General features: G+C 47.2%; 1 protein-coding gene across 1 annotated transcript in view; it reads left to right on the top strand.

Annotated features, from left to right (window-relative positions):
- The window catches only part of CNPY1 (canopy FGF signaling regulator 1), a 36,222-nt gene extending 28,035 nt beyond the window's left edge, over positions 1-8,187 (top strand). The window contains 3 exon segments of the mRNA XM_021693009.2: positions 2,039-2,242; positions 3,996-4,092; positions 8,150-8,187. Coding sequence (XP_021548684.2) covers positions 2,039-2,242; positions 3,996-4,092; positions 8,150-8,187 — 339 coding nt within the window.
- The last annotated feature ends 13,396 nt before the right edge of the window (positions 8,188-21,583 follow it).

The following is a 21,583-nucleotide window of genomic DNA, read 5'->3' as shown; positions in this document are numbered from 1 at the left end:
AGGATGGCGCTGAGGGTTCCCCAAGCTCTTCCAGGCTCAGACCCCTGCCCTCCTGAGATTACCACCCCCACCCTGTTTACTTTTCCGATTGGGGAAGGAGGGGGGAGGAAGAGGAGGGAGAATGGGTGTCTCCGACGTCGCAGTCAGATTTTTTAGGTGAGTCTGCTCATCACTGGGAAGTAAAATGCTGTTTTGCTGACATGGACAAAGTACCCCGAACGGATCTGAAACGTATCAGCGAAGGAGATACACTGAAGGCACACACCTGGCAGGAAAAAACCCTCATAATTCTGCTAATGATCTGCTTGATTAACTGTAATTAAGAATTTACCTCTGTGTTTTACAACTTGCAGACCCAATACAAATTTAATCCTTAGCTCCTGTAAGTTAATAAAACAGATTTTCGGTTTTCTTTTTTACCCATTTATTATCCGGTTTTTGTTTTTTTTTTTTTTTTTACAACTTACAGTGCTCGATTGGCATCATTAAAAGTGTAAGTTAAACGCAATTTGTATTCGGAATGCACTTTAAGCCACTTCCTTTAGGGTCTTTTGACTGAGACATTAAACACACACATACACACTTGGGAGTTTTTAAAAACTTGATGGTTTAGTGAACAAATAAATGTGGTGGCATATTCCAGTTTAATAAACGATCTAACTGCGAAAAGTGAGTGCATGGGCCTTGAAAGAGTCAACCTCAAATCAAGTTTTGGGAGATGGGGGGGCGTCATTACCGTGCACATGGTGGGGGCAGCGGGAAGTTAATCAGTGGTGTTTTTCTTTGGCTTTTTCCTCGTCCACGTTTTCTTTAAGCCTGTTTTTCACAGAGTCGACTCCTCCCTGAGAGTGGGGGCTGAAGGCGGTGACACCGGAGCGGCCTCCCCCGGGAGCGGCGGTCCGAAGGCGCAGGCAGGGCCACCGCGCCGGGCGCTGCGCTCGCCCGGGAACCCGCGGCCAGATGGCGGGAGGCGCGGGGACCCTTTGTGCGCCCGGAGCGCGCGCCTCAAAGCCGCGCGGTCGCCGGCACCGGAAGGGTTCACACTGCGTCTGAAAGGGGACAATGGAGTCTGGATAGATCAACATCGCAGAAATCGAGTTCATTTGTGATTCAGCCCCTTTCACCATGGTTGTCATGCAAACTTCCTACTTTGATCAGCAGAGGGTGGAGGGGGAAAAGGCCCGCAGAGGCCCGGCCGCGGCGCGTCCGCGGCGCCCTTGGCGGGTCCCCGCCCCCTTCCGGAAGGAGCCGCGGGGACGCAGCATCCTGCACCTTGACCTGTCTAGACGGGCCCCGAGTTTTTGTGTCGGTTACCAAGGGCGAGGGGTGCTCTTTGACCCCCGCGCGGGGCGGAGGTGGTGGCCAGAGGGTCCTCTGAATCCTCGCCGGATTCCGGAGGGAGCCGGGCGCGCGGAGACGGGCACCAGCTGTCCCCAGAGCCCGCGGCCGCGCCCGGGGCCGCCCTGCCCGCCCCTCTACCCCGGCGCCCGCGGGCGTCAGCGCGGCGGCCGGGGACCCGCGCCCAGGACCCGCGCCCCAGGGCGCAACTGTTGGCTCGGCCGAACTTGTCCGGAATGGAGGGGCGCGCTGCCTCGCTGGGTCTCCATCCCTCCCTGTCCCCGTCTTGTCCTGTCCAGGTTCCAGGTTTCCCTCGCTCTCTGCCTCTCTCTGCCTCTCTCTCTCTCTCCCTCCCTCTCCCTCTCTATTGCAAGTAAATAATCACAGCCATTTTCTGTCCTCAGTGCCTTAGTCTGCATGTTCGGGGACTTTTAGAAATGATTACCTGTATAAGTGTACTTTCTAGTTTGAATATAGTTTTTTTTTCTGTCCACTTTCAAACATCCGCACTTTTTCAAAAGCACCATTTAAGCTAACTTCTTAAATTCTGTAAGTAGTACAATTGCGTACATATTATATTAGGAGACTAATGCATGTTGGCGTTCATGGGGGTGGCGGGTGTTTCCATATGCCCTCATCGCGAGCTCTCTCGAACCCTGTGCACAGAAAGACAGCTTCCCTGCCCGTGTTGTCTTCACAGATCCCCTTAGCCCACTCGGAGGCTTTCCTAGCAGACCTGTTGGATGGAGTGTGTGAGCCGATGAACGACTACAAGCTGGAAGACGACCCCGTGACCAAGGAGAAGGCATTTAAGAGACTTGCCCCAAGGAAAGGAGACAAAATATACAAAGAATTTTAAAAATTCTATTTTTATTCTGATGCTTACAGACCTTTGAAATTCGCGGTAAGCTCTCTTCCTGGCAGGTGAATCCTGGGCGCCATGAATACACTCTGGTTACTCTTTTTCGCTATTTGCTTGGGTTGTTGAGTTTCTAGACACTGAACATTAAAATGTTATCTGTTTGCTTTGTTGTCTGTCCTGCTTTTTCAGTGTTGACCAGGCATTTAGGAACTCGCCAGTGAGACATCTAACGGGGCTCTTGAGACAGGAGACATTTTCCAGAAAGTGCTGTTGCAGCTCCCAGGGACTTTGAGACACAGTTTGCATGTTTCTGTGCGGTGGGGCTCGGGGAGGGGTCCCTGTGGGTCCCCGTGGGTCCCCTGGCTGAGGCAGGTCTCTTCCAGGTTCCCACAGAAATAATCAGGGGTCATGGCTCCTAGGTTAAAATCCAAATTAAAATGAATGTCACTTTCAAATATTTATTGCCAAATGATGGAGGAAGAGTGACACACATCATCCTCACCACCCCCCCCCCCCCCCCCAGGCTTCATAGAAGAGAGAGAATTTCTTTCCTGAGTTAATTCAAGTATTTTAGCACAAACTAAGTTAAACAAAGGCTTAGGTATGATAGCTGGCTTAATGCCAAACTTCCGTCCAGTATAGTGTTTATTTTAGATGAAGGCTGGCCTCTGGCTTGCTAGAATGTGCTTGGCAAAATATATTCCAATATATTTCACTTTACTTAACGCTGTTGAATCAGACAAACTGATGGGAAAGCCTGTTTAAAAAATGTATTAAGTTCACACACTGGCCAAAATGTCAGGCATGCTAAAACCCTGAAGTAAGGGCTTTACCTGACTTTTGAAGATTTCATTTTAATTAAAAAGTAAAGGCAATAATTCCAGGTTAAAAGCACCGTGGAAGAGAAATTGCAATGAGTGAGTGCGCTTGCATTTCACAGGTTTTAAATAAACACATTATAGTGGAATTTAAATATTTTTAAATGCCATTTAAAATTTTTAAAGTCTTGCTTAATGAACTTGGAAAATGATTTGCAAGTCTCCAGCGAATGCCCTTCTGCAGCTTCCCAGTTCCTGAAACTGTAACCCTGTGGGTCTCTAACACAGACCCATACTTCACTTAGAATTTAAGATATTTTTTTTAATGCCTGGGCAAATTTGGGCTGCCTCTTCTCTGAAAAGTTAGATTTGGGGGTAGAAGCAGAGTGAAATTATGAATGGATCTCTAAATGGTCTGAAAGGAAACTTGCTTAAGTAACTGTCAAGCATGTTATCCACAGTGTAATTGAGGATGCGTTTGTTTTTGATTGCTGAGAAAGCTTAATTGTTTTCACACTTCAGACTCTGTTTTAAAACCACAACATGGATTATTATGTTAAATCTGAGGGAACCGGGTTTAACCATTTCAAGGAGCTGTGTTCTTTAAAGGGTTCTAAAAAAAAACAAAAACAGAAAGCTAAGACTTTTCAGCTCCACCTAGGAGACCCATTTCTTCCTAGTCCTCGCGTTCCAATTTAAGGAAAAGGAACAAATACAAAGAACTAGTTTCCTTCCTTACCCTCGTCTTTCAACACGACTAATCAGTTGGTTAGGTCCCAGGAAAATGATGCAGTTAACCTTCTGGGGAGAGGGTTGATCCAATGCCACCGAGTCTTAAACCAAAGGGGCTAATAAAAACGGGCCACCTTGGCAACACGATTTTCTATTTTCAGCTAAGAAAACGTTGGTAAGTGCTTCTAACCAGACGTCCGGTGCGTGCGTATCTTTCCACCTATGCTGTGATTCTGTTTCCACAGTGCAAAGCCATAATAGAAGAGCATGAAGACGAAATATTCTCACTTATCGCCCAGGAAGCACACCACCTCGCTGACAAGCTGTGCAGTAAAAAGGCAGGTACTGTGTCTGATGTAACATGTGTCCTCCGCGCGCCCACCCCCTCTCCCTCTGCACTGCACCAGCTTTTTTTTCAAACCGCGCCTTGCTGTCTCCCTGCCACCAACAGCTCTCCACTGACTCAGAAAGACACCAAGTGAGAGAAAACAAACAAACAGAACCACAGGGCTACCGGGCTCTCGGGTGGCACTTCCTTTCCTCTGCATTGTCGAGGAAGTCTAAAGGACTCGATTTCCAGATGTTAAGGAGCACATGCTCATCAGATTTGGATGGATCCAAAGCACTTTCTCTTTCTAAACTCCGAGAGCTGGGATTCTCCATCCTGGATCAGGAAGGAGAATCTCTTTATGACTTGCCTACACTGACAGAAGGTGGGACCTTTATTTAGTACGGGATTTTGAAAGTTGTTTTTCTTGTTTGTTTGCTGATTTGCGAGGGTGCTGGGTTTTTTTTTTTCAAGTTTATTTCCCAGAAATCCACTTCTTCTTAAAAAAAATTTTCTTTTCTGGTAGAGGGTAGAAAATGATATTTGAGTCATATTCTTACACACACTCACACACACACACACACACTCAGAAACTAGAAAAAATTACCAGAACTTGATTTATACAAAGTTGAAACATGTTACCACCACTGGCCTTTCCACCTGTTTGGTGGAGTATGAAACTTCTAGGGGAGTGTCACTGTAATGCTTATTTAATACACTTACTAGAATGTAGCGCAAGTTGTGCAGTCTTTTCAGATATCTTTGAGCAAATGAATGATATGTATGAAGACTGATTGAAAGTCCTGGGAATACTTTTATGCCCTTGCAGAAGCTTGAGACATTTAGCAGTTGTTTATAATAAAGTATAATATACCTGCATCCACAGTATCAAATTTTTAGTGCCGAAGTCCTTAAAATAATAGTTACTGCCCATTTGTAGATAAATATTCATGTCATCAAGGTTATTAAACAAGAAAGTTATAAATCCACATTAACAGGAAAAAGTTTTCTTACTCTGAGTAGATAATGGGGTTGTTTTCTGCTTAAAATCCAGTTTGAAAAATAATAATAAAATCCAGTTTGGTTGGGAGTTTGAAGAAGAGTACAGTGGAATGATACAGTCAGGATTGTTCAGGAGTTTGAGAGCTTTTTCATGGAGTTCAGCTACGTAATGTTGCAATTTTGTGAAATTCACATCAATAAGTGCATAGCCACGATTTTCCGAAGAAAGTATTTTTGAAGTTTTTCAAACAATTCGGAGATATATGTATGCTTGAAGATACAAGCAAAAATATGATGACCGATCCTGAAAATACCTGTTTTCCTATTTTTTCCTCACAAAGGGTTTGGACTCATCATAATCATCTCTGTATGGCAAATGCAACTAATTTGCTCTCTAGACACCTGTTCAGACCTTACAGAAGGGCCTGAGAAAGTTTCACCAAGTCTTCACAACAGCCCTTGACCCAAATAATAAGTTCCTGGGGGGAAAGATTCTGTTCCTAAATGCAGCAGTTTGACTTAAGTTCAATAATATTGTCTTTTCACTCCTTTTGCGTATTTATAATTGGAGATAAAAATTAACGTGAACCCCGGGAAAACGCGAACATAAGGGGGAAACCTAAGCTACATGCAGGACTGCTGGTGTAGAATAAAACATTAGACAATTAATTCTTAATAGCATTTGATTGCTTAAAAACTGGTTAAGTACTTATACTATAAACATAAACATCAGTGCCTCAGAACTCTTGAGAATGCAAGCCAGCCACCCCAGAGGGTAACCACAGTGCAGTGGAGAGTTTTTCCAGGCTGTGTTTCTCTGTGAAACCTATTTATGGATGTTCTAAACCACTCATAAATTAAAAACTGTGAGTACATTAATCCTAAAAAGAGGCTAGACTCGTCCCCCCACCGAGTCCCTACTGTTGAAATAAGGTAACACCCCATAACAATTTTTCAATAGTTTTTTCAAACTTAAAAATTATTGCCAGAAAAGCCTAAAGCACTACATCAATGAGAAAAATTGCACGCAATGACCACGGCAACAAAGAAGCAGTGTGTATGGGGATGGTTTCAGATTACCGTGTAAAAGGTGAGACGCTCACATTGTAGAAAAACTCGGGCGCTTTCCAACGTAATGTATATACAAGGATAGCAGGTGTCCTGTGAGAGCATGGCGTCCGTGCTCTGTTTCATCGAGGTAATACTTTATCTTGTTCTGTTGTCCAGCGACTTTGCTATGATTGATCTCCACGATTTAAAGATGTTTTGAAGATACAGCCGTGTGTGTGTGTGCGCGCACGCGTGTGTGTGTGTGTCCTGGAGGCTCTGAACCCGCATTAACCAGTAACGCATTACCCAATGTCTACTGTGTGCAAGACACTCTACTGAGGTCTGCTAAATGCTTTTAGGGAGATAACTTCTTTTAAATAGGTATTTCTAGAACTAGAGTCTTAATTGGAAAGTTAGTCCCTTTTTATACTTTATGTATATGTGTGTGTACGTGTGTGCATGTTCTATGTTATATGTGTCTATATATGAATTCTGCTTTTTTCTCTTTACTGTAGATCATTTCAGTTTATTTTTTAATAATTACATAAGGGCAGATGAGGGCACATTCACAGACTTTAAAAATTCAGCTTTTTTGAGGTATAATTGACATAAAATTGTAAGGTGTATAAAGTGTACAACGTGGTGATTTGATATGTGTGTTTGTTGTGAAAGAAGCCTCCCATCTACTTAATTAACACTGGACTCTTTAAGTATTAGGATTCTACAGTGTACCCCTTACCCATAAACATATAAATGGGGAGTGATGGAGAAAACATCTGTTACACTCAAGATGACCGTTTGGATTTAAAAATAACACATCAGTGGGATTTTCACGAACATTATGTGCCACCTTTTGAATCAGTAAAGAAAACCTCAGTGAAAGACGATAGGATTGCAGATGGGTCTGTGGATGTCCCTGCAGCTTTATTCACTGCATAAAATAAAAGTTTATCAAATACATCCTGTTCTTGGGGTGTGAGACAGAGTAATAGGGCTACCCCCTACGTAATCTGTTGTTGTTTTTTTTTTCCCTAGGCAAAAAAAAGAAAAGTGAGCTCATTAGATTTTCCTGATGGAATATTTTGTGGCACATGACCCAGGCTTTGCCAGATTGTCATTTTAATGTCTTGAAATCAAAATGATGTTTTAAAATCTTAATAAGATACCAGGTCGTGATAAAAAGTGTAGCTATATTCCACTGATGGTAGAGAACATAACACTCTAGATCATGGATGAATGGATGTTCTGAGGTCTGTGGGGGTATTCATTAGCTAGAGTGTGAGGGTACAGATGGAAAGACAGAAATGTCTTCTGGATACACGTCACTTCTGCTTTGATAGTAAATCTTCACATTTAAACCATTAGACTGATGAATCTGTCACATGATCATTTTGAATGCAACACAGGGAATAAGGTACCAAGTATCTTGAAATGTTTAGCCTGCATTTAAAGGAAAAGCATTTTTACCTTTTTGTGTAGCCTTCCCAACACTAATGGTGGTATTGAATTCTCATATGCCAAATGGTTACTTTCAAAGGCTGGTATATTTCCTGTTTCAAATAAACGATGTACTTAAAAGAACCCGTAGCCTTGCTAAAGAGAGCTGGCATTCATTGCTTCTAGTTGGAAAAGTAGTGCGCGTCAGAGCATCCCCTTGCCTCTCTGCTCCTTGGATTAGATGCCAAGCGTGCTGTGCCCTCATTTAAAGCGTTTCTTAAATACTCCCAAGGCCATGGGCAAAATGGTACGATCCCTGGGCTTTGGTTTTTAAGTATTCCAGGAAAAAATGCTGGAGGATGGAACAAGAATAGCAGAGCACTGACAGGTGTTGAGGCCAGGTTTGGGGTCAAGGGGAGTAGATTATACCCTTTTTTTCTGCTTTTGTGTGTATTTGAAAATTTCCACAGTGAAAAAGGTTTTAGAATGTGTTTCCATAAAAATGTGTTTTTTTGCAGAAAGTTAGTGACTCACACGCTGTAATTAAATGTGAGTGTGATGCCGTATAACTTTTTTCCCCAGATCTCTGTGAAACCTCTGCTAAGCAAACTGAGCTCTAGGATACCGGTGTTACCAGGTAGTGGGGAGGAGAGCCACGGCCCACAGGTCAACGTCTGCGCTCATATCTTTATGTTTCTTCACGAAAAGAAAGGCTATGTCTCTCGTTTATACCCTGTTGTCTCATGTAGGACATTTTATTGAAAATCTGTTGTTTGGCATCATGACAAACCTGGTTCTTTCTACAGGGGAGGCTGAGGAGTGCATAAGACAAATTACCTTTGTGGATTTTGGTACAGACAGGGCTGGGAGTAAAGCATTTAATTTGGTAATAAGAAAAAAGTGAAACCATTTTAAGGATTTGATAATGCATACTGTATATTTTATGCATGTCTACAAGTATCCTGTTCTATTTGATAAGAACTTGATTTGATTTCTTAAATACTTGATTGGTCATGAAATTAAGAAAATATGTTGCCACAAATTCCAGATTATGTCTCTGGGATATATATGGTGATCAATAAAAGAAACAAACTTACTTTAGATCAGGAATGAAAATCAAATTTCCAGCTTTAAACCCTAAGTTTAAAAACTTTTTAATCTCTAAAATGTAATTTAATGTGTAAAAAATAATGAATATTTTTATAGCGAGCAATACAGTGGCCTTCTCCCGCAGACCTTCTGAACTGAGATGATTCAGAGAGTCGATTTTTTATTACATTGTGTATTCTTCAAAGATGATACCAATGACCATGTTTTGTTTTGCTGCAAGCTCTATTGTGTGTGTGTGTTTTTTGAAAGACTTCAGCTAACAGCATGTATATTTTGCTACTAACTAACCTATTATTCTCCCAATTTGGGTGTTTTCATTGGTGTGGAGATGAAGGGGAGGTGGGACCCTATGAGAAATTACCTATTGACCACACTTAATACCAGAACGTAGTAATCATATTGCTCTTGGATATTTCATTGTCTCTGTTAAATTTACATTCAGTGGAATCTGACTTTAATTATTTAACATGTCAGGGCATATTCTACACACTTCTCTTTAAAAAGAAATGCTTGTTGGTGGTGGTGAGAATTTACTAGCTAGGATGAGATAAATTCTGCCCCCAAAGAGCAAAAACCATCTTTTTTTTTATTTATTTTTTTATTTTTTTAAAGATTTTATTTATTTATTTGACAGAGAGAGAGAGCACAAGCAGGGGGAGTGGCAGGCAGAGGCAGAGAGAGAAGCAGGTTCCCCGCAGAGCAAAGGAAGCCTGATGTGGGACTCGATCCCAGGACCCCAGGATCATAACCTTAGCCGAAGGCAGTCGCTTAACCAACTGAGCCACCCAGGCACCCCGAGCAAAAACCATCTTGCCATGTGTTCCATCATTTCCTAGAAAACACTGAGCTGAGGCTTCAGGGAGGAGATAGTTCTGAAACTTAGGAACATTTACCAAAATTAAGAGGAAGCAGTTTCCACTTTTCTCCTTCCACCCCGCTTCTTACTGGAATTCAGATTTTTAAATTCATGTCACTTGTTTATTTAGGGAAACGGAAAGGCACGTGATGTTTGGACACATCTATAGTTGGGTAACGAGGACAGACCCTATGTACTATAGCCCAGGAAACCTGCACTGATAGAAGATGGAAATAGGATTTCAGAATAATTAGCACCATTTTTCAGTCAGGTAGTAAAGTTGTGATTTACAACACAGTCCCTACATCTTTATGTAAACCTGTCTATCTAAGATGAGTTCAGCATTTCGAATAACGCCGAGTCATGAACCTCTCCAGAACTTGGGCTTCCTCCCTGCGTGCGCTGCCCAGGAACCTGATTCCTTCACGAGAACATGGCCGAGGCCGTGGCTGGCAGGTGCCCCTGGAGCTGGACATCTGTGACTGTGGAAGTGTGACCTCAGGCTTCCCAGATTCTCACTGGTAACTGTTACAAATTCTCAGATGCGGACACTGCTAATGCTGAGGACACTGTACAAGAATGTGGGCTCCTGCTTAACAACCTAAGTGAACATGAGGACTCCGCCTTCCTTCCCCCATGGAAGTTTCTCACGGATGGTGATGCACTTGCTTTGACTGGAGCGAACCACACGTCTTGCCTCTAATAGTGAATATCGAAGGTTTCGCCGAATATGGCTTTTCAGTTGTTTCTTATTTCCCAGGAAAAATAGTCTTGTCTCTTCCAAGATTTTTGGTAGCTCATGACTTATTGACTTTTTCTTTCCAGGAATTTGTTTCCAGCGCAAACTTGTTAAACTCATGTAAATATTGCAGCTTACTGAGTTGCTGATTAAATGTGTGTTTGAGGGATAGACACAAACCACTGCATTTCTTATGGCTGCAAATATTCGGGAGTTTCCCTGTAGGGCACAGTCAGGCTGTGCACTTTTGCTAATGAGCAATAATGAGACAGAGTAGTTGCTCGCTTTAGCGTCCCTCTGAGTCACGGTCCTGCCTTCTTAATGACGTTTATCGACCAAAACCAAAACAAAGCAAAAAGCCTGGGAAAAATTAAAAAGGCAGCACCCAGAGTATGGCACAAAAGTTTCTCAGAGTCAATGAAAAGCAACCTAATTCTGTGTCAGAAAATTCCTTGGAGGTAAAAAGCGGGGGGTGTGATGCTCATTAAAATAACGGGGAGAGTAGACACGTTTGAGGCAGTGGTTTCAAGTTGTGCTTTTATGAGACAGGTTCTTTGGATCTCCCTGGAAGACTCTGGGAACCTGTTCTTATAAAAAGAAACCAAATTAGCTGAGATGCACTGTTTATATTTTGTTATGTGGATTACTACTTGCTAAGAATAAGCCAAGACCAATGAATCCATTTCACCGAGGAGTGGAAAGTGGAATTGAGCCAAAGTCCCAAATGGGAGAGATCAATACTTTATTTACTAAGACAAGCCCTAAAAAAATAGAGTCAATAGCTGGTTATATTTGTTCTACCTATTTCTCTGCTTGGGTTGATATTTATTCATATATGTAATGGCTTTATCTAAATAAAAAATTTTAAACTATCACTCTTAAAATTCAGATTATAATGGAATATGAGAAAAAGCCATTCTTTGATGTGATTTTGTGGCCTGTTTTAAGATTTGATACAAATTTTTGAGCTAATCTTAAATGAGTTAATCTTAAATCTTGAAGCCCACACAATAGCATATTGCACAGTTTTATACCAAAATGCAATTAGCAATGATATTAAATTGTCACAATACCTGTTAGATACAAGTGTGTGTTTTATTATGATTTTCTGCCTATAACTTACTGCCCCTTTATACATTTCCTAAATTCCTCAGATTATTTGCCTATATTTATAGCAAGGAACTAAATAGATAAAAGACCAAATGAAATAAGTGAAATTAAAATATGGAATCATAGACATTCATTGCCCTTAAGTTACCTAGGATAAGATGCAGCAGATGACAATGTCCTCTTCCTAGTACTTGCTGCCCCTGGCCCTGAATGTGTATTTGCTGAGGGGGAACAGCCCACTGGTTTTATCCATTTTCAGGACCTGCCCTTCTTGGAGATGGTGATTAAATTTAATGTACTATGAGCTCATTTGTCTGTAAGGACATTACCTGAAAAATCCGGTTTGGCTTCCTAAGGACAGTTTATGACGTGGAGTCTGAGCCATCAGAAAGAGTTCTCCGCCTTTCTGGGTTCTCGGAGAGCTCAGGAGACGGGTGGGAGGATGGGAACACAGGTGCACACACACAAACCCACACCCATAGATAGAAACGCAGTCTGGACACAGGGAAGTCAGCTGAAGCTGGGATTGCTCCAAGGTGGAGATCTTAGAGGAAAACGTGTCTGGAAATTTCTGTAATTCCTTAAGGAAAAAAAAAATGCTCCTTAATCTTGATTTTCAAGATTTTCAAGAAAGAAAAAAAAAAATACCCTAAATTATAACACATAGAGAAAATAGTCTACCTCACAACAGCAAGACATTTATAAAACATATTCCATCTGTTAAGAAGTTCTTGGAGGGGCGCCTGGGTGGCTCAGTCGGTTGAGCGTCTGCCTTCGGCTCGGGTCATGATCCCAGGGTCCTGGGATCGAGTCCCGCACCGGGCTCCCTGCTCGGCAGGGAGCCTGCTTCTCCCTCTCCCACTCTCCCTGCTTGTGTTCCCTCTCTCGCTGTGTCTCTCTCTGTCAAATAAATAAACAAAATCTTAAAAAAAAAAAAAGAATTAAAAAAAAGAAGAAGTTCTTGGAAAACAACAAGCTTTGAGACTGTGCTGGAAATATATCAGAATTATATTGTGATATGGCTCATTATTATGGAACACAGATTTTATTTGACCAGCCATGGGTCAAAACGGTATCCCCCAAAACATAATGGCACAAAGTAGAAGCCAATACAGTGAGGTGAGCAATTAAATAGGCCAGAGAGTGCTGAGTTCCCTCAAACCACAGTGTAGGCGAGAGCTGCCTGCACACTTGGCTGAGCCATGATACACCTCGGATGCGCACATCCCTTCCCTTGGAACAGACAGAGGCTCCAGGAACTTCCTCCTCCTTTCGGGGATGTTAATAAACCAGTATCTAAGGAATGCAAGTTACATAAAGGAACGTTGGATGCCCAATGTCAGCTAATTAAGCATGGCCGAGACTCGGAAAGATCCTGTAAGTGATAAGTTAAAATATTAATACCAATTTCAAACTTCATGAATAGCGAGGTTGGCACTTGAAGAGTTAGAATGTACTCCTGACATTTTATATTAAGGGTTTGCCTCAAAGCTGCTTTCTGAACAAGTGGGAATTTCTCTACAGCATATTCTCTGATATTAGCCGAGAAAGGCTGATGATAATCCTTGAGGTGACACCATTGTCAACAGAGAGAGAGAAGATTTCAATCAGGTGATTTTCATTGTCTGATAGAAATGATCTTTATGGCTTTGTTGTTCTTCATCAAAGGGCGCTGATTAAGCACCTTCATGCCCTGTGGTTTATAGAAGAAAGCAGAGAACCAAAAAATAGACTATTTGGCCCCCATTAAAAATGGACCCTATTTAAAGCAACATGGTATTAAAACAGAGCCAAGTCTAATACAAATGCAGATTCAATAAGTGTTATTAAATTATTAGACCTTGAGGTGAAAATATACCCTTGAACTGCCTTTATATGCAATCAGAGCTGTGATTAAATTTTAATGCCCTAAGATTAAATGGCCACTTGAGTGGGGGTTTTTTGTGTTTCGTTTTTTGGGGTTTGTTTCTTTGTTGTTGTTATTTTGTTTTGCTTTTTAGCAATACCCCAAATGGTGAACAGGAGATGTTGTGAATTTGCTCCATTTTGTATACTTGGTGGATTCTGAAGCCTGGACCAGTTTCCAGCGTGAAAACCTCCAGGCTCTGGCCCGGCCATGCGTGGCTGCCGTGGAGTGGCCGTTCACCCTCTGCAAGCCACAGGAAGCCCCGTGGTCCCGTGTCCAGGCACCAGTGGTGCTGTGGGGGCCTTCTGCAGAAAGCCAAGCCTCGTCGGGCAGCCCCAGTGTGAGAACAAACAGGGTAAACAAGGCCAGAGAGAGGCAGCTGACTCTCCACCTATTGGGTGTGGCGCTTTGAACCTTAAAAAAAGAATACTTTCTTTCTTTCTTTTCTTCTTTTTTTTTTTTTTAGAAATGCTCTTCCTTCTACCTGGTGACTGAGTGTCAAACCCAGCAAAGCCTTTGTTCTGGTTCGTACGGCATATTCCCAAAGATGGAAGTGTTCCCTTATGCACTAACCACACGGTGACCCGGAGACCCCCATAGCCCCCCTGGGGAGTGCCGCTGCGTGACCCCGAGCCCCTCGGGCAGCGGGCCCAGGTGGGCAGCCCTTTGTCCGGCGCTGGCCTGCCACCTTGCTCTGAGCAGCCTGAGCATGCCCTTGAGCCCGGCTGTCCTTGCCCTGGGTCCCAGAGGAGCAAACGACACGGTCAGCCCGCCAGCCTCAAACAAAGCGCTGGCTCCCTTCCATTTGTTCTCTACTCCATGGGAGCCCCGCTCCCCGCTCTGCTCTCAGGCTGGGCGCTGAATCCGGGCTTCATATTCAGCTCAGAGCGAGCCACGGGCCCGAACTGGAGAACCTTCTCACCCGAGGCCCTCGTCCTACCTGGCGGACAAGCTCACACAGACTTGCTGCTGCCTGCCTGGGGCTGGGGTGCCCGGCAGCCTGCACCCCCGCAGTAACGGTCCCCCTTTACGGCGACTCTTGCTGACCCCCACGTTTCACCAGACACCTGTCTGTGCCTTAAGACCCCACAGTGAAAAGCAGAGGGGTGGTGGGCCGGGCCCCCTCCACATTCAGACGGGAAGTTGGGGTTGTCCGTGGGGAGGGGAGCCGTGGGGAGACCTCGCCGGAGGCCTCGACGTGAATGCTGGTGCCCTCCACATGCTGGACAAGGACGGGGTCCTCGTCTTCGTTCTCGAGAAGGCCACCGCCTCCCAGGCCACCACAGTTTTTGAGATCAGTAGTGGGAAAAGCAGACCCGGAAAAGACCCCCGCTGGTAGTGGGAAGAAACCCTAACTAGACCCCCTGCGATGAGAGGTGGGGGCTGGAAGTGTGTTCCCTGCTCAGGGGCCGTTGGTGGGAGCAAGGGGAGGAATCTAACGGGGTGAGGAGCTCACACAGACCCCCAGTGTCTCCTGCCCTGAGAGGGAAGAGGCAGAGACCATGGGGGTTTGGGGGCAGAGTGGCTGGGTGGTCTTTCCTCTGCGCCCCTGGCAGGCACCTTGCAGGGGTATCTCCCACATCGCCTGTGATCCCAGCGCAGACAGAGACGGACCTGACGTGGGGCTGCTGTCGGTCTTGCAGACGGACAGGCAAGAACGCTGGGCCTGCGCCTCCCCGAGGGCCGTCACCATACACAGCCTGGGCAGCACCTGCAGCCGACGTCCCCTGGACTTGCCTTCCCTGGTCGCCCGCAGGGGTAGGTTTGGGGCATGCATGTTACTTCAAGCTGAACACAAACTCAGATTGTAAATATATTTCTTCTCCTCTTGTTATTTTTCAGTAGAGTAGAAAACACATAATTTTTCTTTGCAGTTAGGCTCCCACAGTGCGAGGGGTGCTCAGGGTGGAGGAGAGCAGATGGAATTGCTTGGACCCCTCTGGAGTTTTTATTTATCTATTTGATTAAGTGCCTGTGACCAGTTTGCATCCTGGTCATCTTCCCTCTGAAAGCCTGGCATCAGGAGAGTCTCCAACCTGAGCTAGGAACCGAGGGACCCACTGACCCCGTGGCCTTCTGATCCCTGGTTTGTCTGCCCGCCTGACCTGGTCCGTCTTGAGCCCACTGAGCGGACCCTGCTGGTCTTTCTCCCCCATCCTCCTGGGAAGACCACATCCAAGATCGCCAAGTGCCTCCTGGCGCTGCCCCTCCTGGAGGCAGCAGGGCAAGTCGGGGTCCCCAGGGGCCACGCTGTGGGAACCCTTGGTCCCCCAAACACTTGGGAGGTACCAGTCCCACCAGGGCTTGCTGTGCACTGGAGGGGTGGCGGCCAGTGCCCCGAGCAGGAGGACTGCCGAGGAGGCACCTCACTCTCTGCAGCCTGAGTCTCCTTTAAAACCAGACAAAACAAAAGGAAAATCACACACACACACACAAACCCTACATTTTTTCTTATAAGCAAAAAAGAAATACATGTATTTAGAGAAATGTAGCTTTTGCGAGTGCGCATGTGTGCACACGAGCTTGTGGATCAGGTGTGTGCCCAGGTGCTCTCTGGCCCAGCCCTCCACTCCGAGTGCTCGGAGTCTCTTCTCGTGCTCGATACTCTCCTACAAGTTCCATTGGGGTGCGTCACCTCTAGTTAGCTGGTCTCCCATGTCACTTAGGTTATTTCCAATCTTTTATTGTGAACAAGGTGGAGATGACTTTTGGTAGCTGAATCTTTAGCAAATTCAGAAAGGCTTCCCTTGGGAGGAGATTGCAGATCTGGAAGCCTGAGTCTGAGCAGACGGGAAACTGGCGTGGGTGTGGAGTATGAGTCGCTCACGACGCTCCCACGGACCTCGTTGGGGTCTCTTGCTGCTTCGGCAGGGCCTCTGACAGCCTCGGACCCATAGGACCAGTGATGCCATCAGAGTCTAGAACGGCACCTACCCTCCTGATTTGGCACCCCTGTACGTGAGGAGTCCAAAAAGTCTTCTCCCATTTGGGAAATGCCCTGTCTTCAGTCCCAGGACAACCCGAGCCCTCCCGGGGTCCGGTGGTGGCGCGGAGCCCCTGCTGGGTCATCTGGGCCCCCCGGGGGCACGCCATTGCTCCAGTGATGGGCCCCAGTATGCATTATCTGGGCCCTCCCGCGGGCACCCCTTCTTGTTGCCCTCACACAACCTTGTGCAGAAATAACAATTCTCATCTCCGCCTTGCAGATGAAGAAACCAGGGTCTGGAGAGACATGAGTGGCCAGGTTCAAGGGTCCTGGTGTCCTGACTGCAGCACCAGCAGGGGGGCCCTCCGATGCAGTAAAGGTGGGCCCCTGAAACGGACTGGTTGGACAGGACAGTCTCCAAGGTGCTCTGGGTTCTGATGTGAGGGCATGACGCGGGAGGACTGGGCGTCTGGGCTCGGCGTCTCCAGAGCCCCCAGGAGACCTGTGCACAGAGCACCGGAGTGAAGTCTGCTGCACAGAGAGCAGGACTCTAGGGCCAGCGCTGCAGCTGCTGGGACGTGGGCTTGTCCATGGTGCCATCTCCCCTAAAGACCATGCAGGAAGGTATGTGTCAAGGGGAGGCAGAGGGCACAGCCCTCACGTTGGGGGCTGAGCTCGGGGATGGGGGCGACCGAGTCCACCTGCAGCGTCACGGAGGCTGGGCTCGGCCAGGCGGTGGCGGCTGACACGGTGCCCACGTCCAAGGGCACAACCAGACTCGGGAGCAGGGGCCCAAAAACCATCCTGAGGGACTGGCTGCTCTGAATATTAATAATTTAGGGTCAGCCCTCCGCTCCTCTGAGCTACTTCATTGATTGTTCTCCATTGTAATGACACTGTTCTTTGAACTTCCTTTTCTCTCCTTTCTACCCTAGAGAGCTGCTGGTCCTTTAGTAAACGTGCATTTCGCCTCTCAACATCCCTTCTAAAGCAGAGCTTTGTAACCTCTTTTAATGCCATAGAGCCTCCCGGCAGCCTTGGGAAGCCCGTGGCCATGCCCTCCTCTGACGGATACATATGCACGCATAAAATAACACGTACACGATCATGAGAAACCCAATTAGATTAAAATACTTATAAAATATATTTTAATCGTGTTGTGTTTCTTTACTAACATATTAGATAAGATGTGCTCATCAATGATTTTGAAGTAGAGACAAGCAGAGATGACCTTCCACCATCATCTGCAGCAACTGTAGCGGGATATGAAAGTGTCTGTGGTTTCAACTGGCAACAGGGGAGCGGGAGAGTATCAAGCTAAGGGAAATACGGCAGAGAAAGACAAATACCATATGATCTCACTCATAGGTGGGATCTAAGACACAGAACAAATGAGCAAAGGGGAAAAAAAAAGAGAAACAGAGACAAACCCAGAAACAGACTCTTACCTACAGAGAACACACTGCTGGTCACCGGAGGGGAGGGGTGGGGGACGGGGGAAACAGGGGATGGGGACGAAGGAGCGCACCTGTCCTGCTGAGCACCGGCTGGTGCGCGGACGGGCTGCATCACTACATTGCACACCTGAAACTAACATTACCCTGCATGTGAACTAACGGGAATTTAAATAAAAACTTAAAGGAATTTGGCAACAGGGTCACAGGCAAGGCTGAATCCTCCCGTGGTATCATTAGGTCTTTTTCATAATGAAAAGAACTGGTAAATTGCTGGTAGACATAGGTTAGTGAGAACAGGATGCATTTTCCCTGCCCGAGTTCACAGAATCTCGACGAAGAACTCCTGCCCTAAAGTAAACAGAAAGAAGTCAACTTGTGCGGAGAAGAGACTGAGGCACAGAGAGGCGCCTGTTTGGTCTAAGGCAACGCAGCAGGTCAGAGCCCCACACGGGACCTTCTGCTGAAGGCAAGGACCGGTCACTGATGGCTCAGATGTCCTCTTCCCCATTAGTGCCCCAGAGAGTTCAGCCTGACACACTTCCACAAAGATCACTGGACCACATTTACTAATCACTAAAGAAGACCATTGACAAAAGCCTAAGATGTTGAAAAAAGCATTTTAGGAAATAGGAAAAGAGTTACTGATAATATAAAACCCAAACCTGAGCCACACGTGCAGAATTGCTCAAACAGGGGGAATTACAAGATTTATTTTATCAGAGAAAATCTCAAAAATTCAATCCATAGTGCTCATTTTGGGGAGCACTATAAAATTAGTAATAAGATTAGTAATAAGACTGCCTAAAGAAATCCTTCAAACCAAGTTCAGATTTAAAAGAAATAAATATTTACAGGCATATTAACTGTAAGCTTCACTTATCATATTTGATTACAACGGAGGATGTGGCCATTGGGTCCTCAGGTCCCGCGTTGCCAAAATTCTGTACAAGATAAAGCGCTCTGGGGGCAGGTAGCCTCCCAAAAATACAGACAAATTTCATATGTTTCCAGAAGTATATACCCCAAAGAATAGAACAGTACATGATTATTTATTCATTGAACAAATACTCCAAATGAAAAGTGGGCAACTGGACTCTTCCACCGTTTCTGTAAATCAAAGGTGTAACTCCCCCTAAATCTCTCCCTTCCTCTCACTTGTTTTCACAACCCCACGAGGTCAGGATTCCTGTGCTAAGCACACAGGGTCATCGCTCCCTTACCAAAGATGCTCTACGGCAGCCATAGAGAGATTTCACAGGAGGAAGTGAACCCGCACTCCCTCCGGGGCTGTCTTGCTCTCTCCTGTTTCCCTGGTGGCTGCATCCCCACTGCACTGCTTTCCACCTTACTACCCCCACCCCAAATCAGCCACCTCTTCCGTCTGTTCCTGCTCCAGGCTCAGCTGGGTGCCATGGACCGAGATGGTACCTGATGCTCCTCCTGCAGCTCCCCCTCCTCCGGCAGCTCCTCCTCCTCCAGCTGCTCCCCCTCCTCCTCCAGCTCCCCCTCCCCCCGCCGCCCCCCCCCCTCCCGCCGCCCCCCCCCCTCCAGCTGCTCCCCCTCCTCCAGCAGCTCTTCCTCCTCCAGCTGCTCCCCCTCCTCCAGCAGCTGCTCCTCCTCCAGCAGCTGCTCCTCCTCCAGCAGCTCCCCCTCCTCCAGCAGCTCCCCCTCCTCCAGCAGCTCCTCCTCCAGCTGCTCCCCCTCCTCCAGCTCCTCCTCCAGCTGCTCCTCCTGCTCCCCCAGCTGCCCCCCTGCTCCTCCATCAGCTCCCTCTCCTCCAGCCGCTCCCACCCTGTGCCTCCTTGCCCTGCGCCCTTGCAGTCCTCACAGCCTGCCCTCAAGCCTGGCCCTCTTGCTTCCTGTCCGATTGCTTCTTCCCTCCGTCTCAACATCATTCTTGCTCCTTCCAGGTTTCTGTATCCCAGAACTCTAGCATGACCGCGTGTTTAAAAGGCAGGCTGGATATATAGCAAAGCCACACCACCGTAAGTCTAGTTAACATCCGTCACCTTACACAGTTACCAACTTATCTGTGTGTGATGAGAACTTTTAAGATGTACTCTCTTAGCGACTTTCCAATATGCACTACCACCCACAGCGGCCATGCTGCCCATCACACCGTTTCACGGTAGATACAAGTATCGAATCATTGTGCCCTACACCTGAGTGCCTGTAAGGTTATACGTCCCTTGTCCCTCAATAAAAAGCAAGGAAGGAAGGAAGGAAGGGAGGGCAAGTAATGAACAGCAGGCCGAGTGGTGCCCGGGAAAAAGCCTGCAACAGAGGGACGCAGGAGACCTGGCGGTGTGACCTTGGGCCATCCGCTCACCCTTGGCTCAGTTTCTGGGCTCCCCTGGGACAGAAAGGGCGAAGCTCGTTTGATTCCTCCCCGATTGTGTGGCATTGCAGTCATGCTCTGCTTAGTGATGCGCACGTAGATATTTTGCAGTTGCCGTCCGTCTTCCTCGACTGCTCCCGTCCACGTGTTTCGGTCCCGCTTCCGTTCCCCATGTCCGCCCCTCCTGTCCTCAGGAGCCCCTCAGATGCTCTGCGCCCTCTCCTCTCCCTGGCTGTCCCTGGTGCTGGGGTGACACCTGACACTTCCACCCTGCCCCTCACCCCCCTGCCCCGCTCCTCCCATGAGCCTCATCTCAGGGCTGAGTCTGGCTTTGCTCCGCGCCCTTTGTTGCTTTGTCTTCCCTTCTTTTCCTTTTGTTTCTGTGGGGCTCACTAAACTGTTTGCACACTTTTAGAAAAATTTCCGTCTTCCCCATGGGCCCATTCTCTCCTGCCCGATCGAGTCCCACCACCGTGTTTCCTGGAGCCCCCGCGGATGCCTGGAGCTAACCATGGCAACAGCCAGAGGTGCAGCCGGCCTCCGGGATCTGCGCGCCCGGCTGCACCGTCCTCATGCAGAAAGGATCTCGGGGCATAAAGAGAGAAGGTTCTGGACACCTAGCCCTGAGTCCAGGTATTTAGATGGCTCCGGCCTCATGTGTCTCGAGGCTGAGCCACGGGCTAGGCATGAGGGCAGCTCAGTGGAGAAAGAGCTCCTTGCTCATCAGTGTCATGTGTCGCTAAGAACTATCAGGTAATTTTAAGTGTCTAAGAACCTTAACGTCAAGATGGAAGAGAACGCCATCCTGTAGCAATCCCCGCGCTGGGGAGGACGTTCAGCTTTGCCGAGGGGGCCCCTCTGTGCTGCACGTTAAAACTTCCTGACCCTTTTCCTCCTGGGAAAGCCCGGCACCCTGAAGTCAAGCCCATCCCTGACTCTCTGCCCGAGCTGCCCCACAGCCATGCCTCCTGGCCTCATTGTCCCCACACCAAGCCCTGCCCATCCTGGCCTGGCTCCTGATTAGAAATGTAAAAGAGTGTGGGGAGAGCAGATGCCCCATCACTTCCTGAGATGGTCCTCCTTTTCTCTTTGGGCCTCAGCTCTTCCCACTTTTAAAGACGCCCGGCACACAGAAAACGCAGCCGTGCATGCAGCCCGGCACAGCCCCTTCCAGGCTCTGGCGGAGTCTGCGAACGGCCGCCATTCACCCTTTCCTTCTGGTGGCTTCTGAACCATGAAGTCCTGGTCAGTGGTGCTCAGGACAATCCCTGGGAGCAAGGGGCAGGCCAGGGGCCGGGGCCCTGGGAGGGGCTCCCCCAGGAGAATGTTTCCTGTTGTAAGGATCCCTCCTTCTCGGCTGACCCAGGGTTGGGATGGGGAGCACCCAATGAGAACACCCAAGGACACTTAGCAAAGCAGTTGCTGCCCTGAGCCTCGGTCGCCCCAGGCTGTGCTGGGTGGAAGGGATGGGGGTGCCTGGACGGGGCCCCGCTCTCCCCTGACCAAGCAGAAGGGAGTCTGGGCCCAGCGGGGGCAGATGCAGGCCTCAGTGGGAGCAAGCCTGCCCTGCCAGC

Source organism: Neomonachus schauinslandi, chromosome 12, assembly GCF_002201575.2.
Source record: "Neomonachus schauinslandi chromosome 12, ASM220157v2, whole genome shotgun sequence".
NCBI classification, from domain to species: Eukaryota; Metazoa; Chordata; class Mammalia; order Carnivora; family Phocidae; genus Neomonachus; species Neomonachus schauinslandi.
This window is presented reverse-complemented; position numbering and strand designations above follow the sequence as displayed.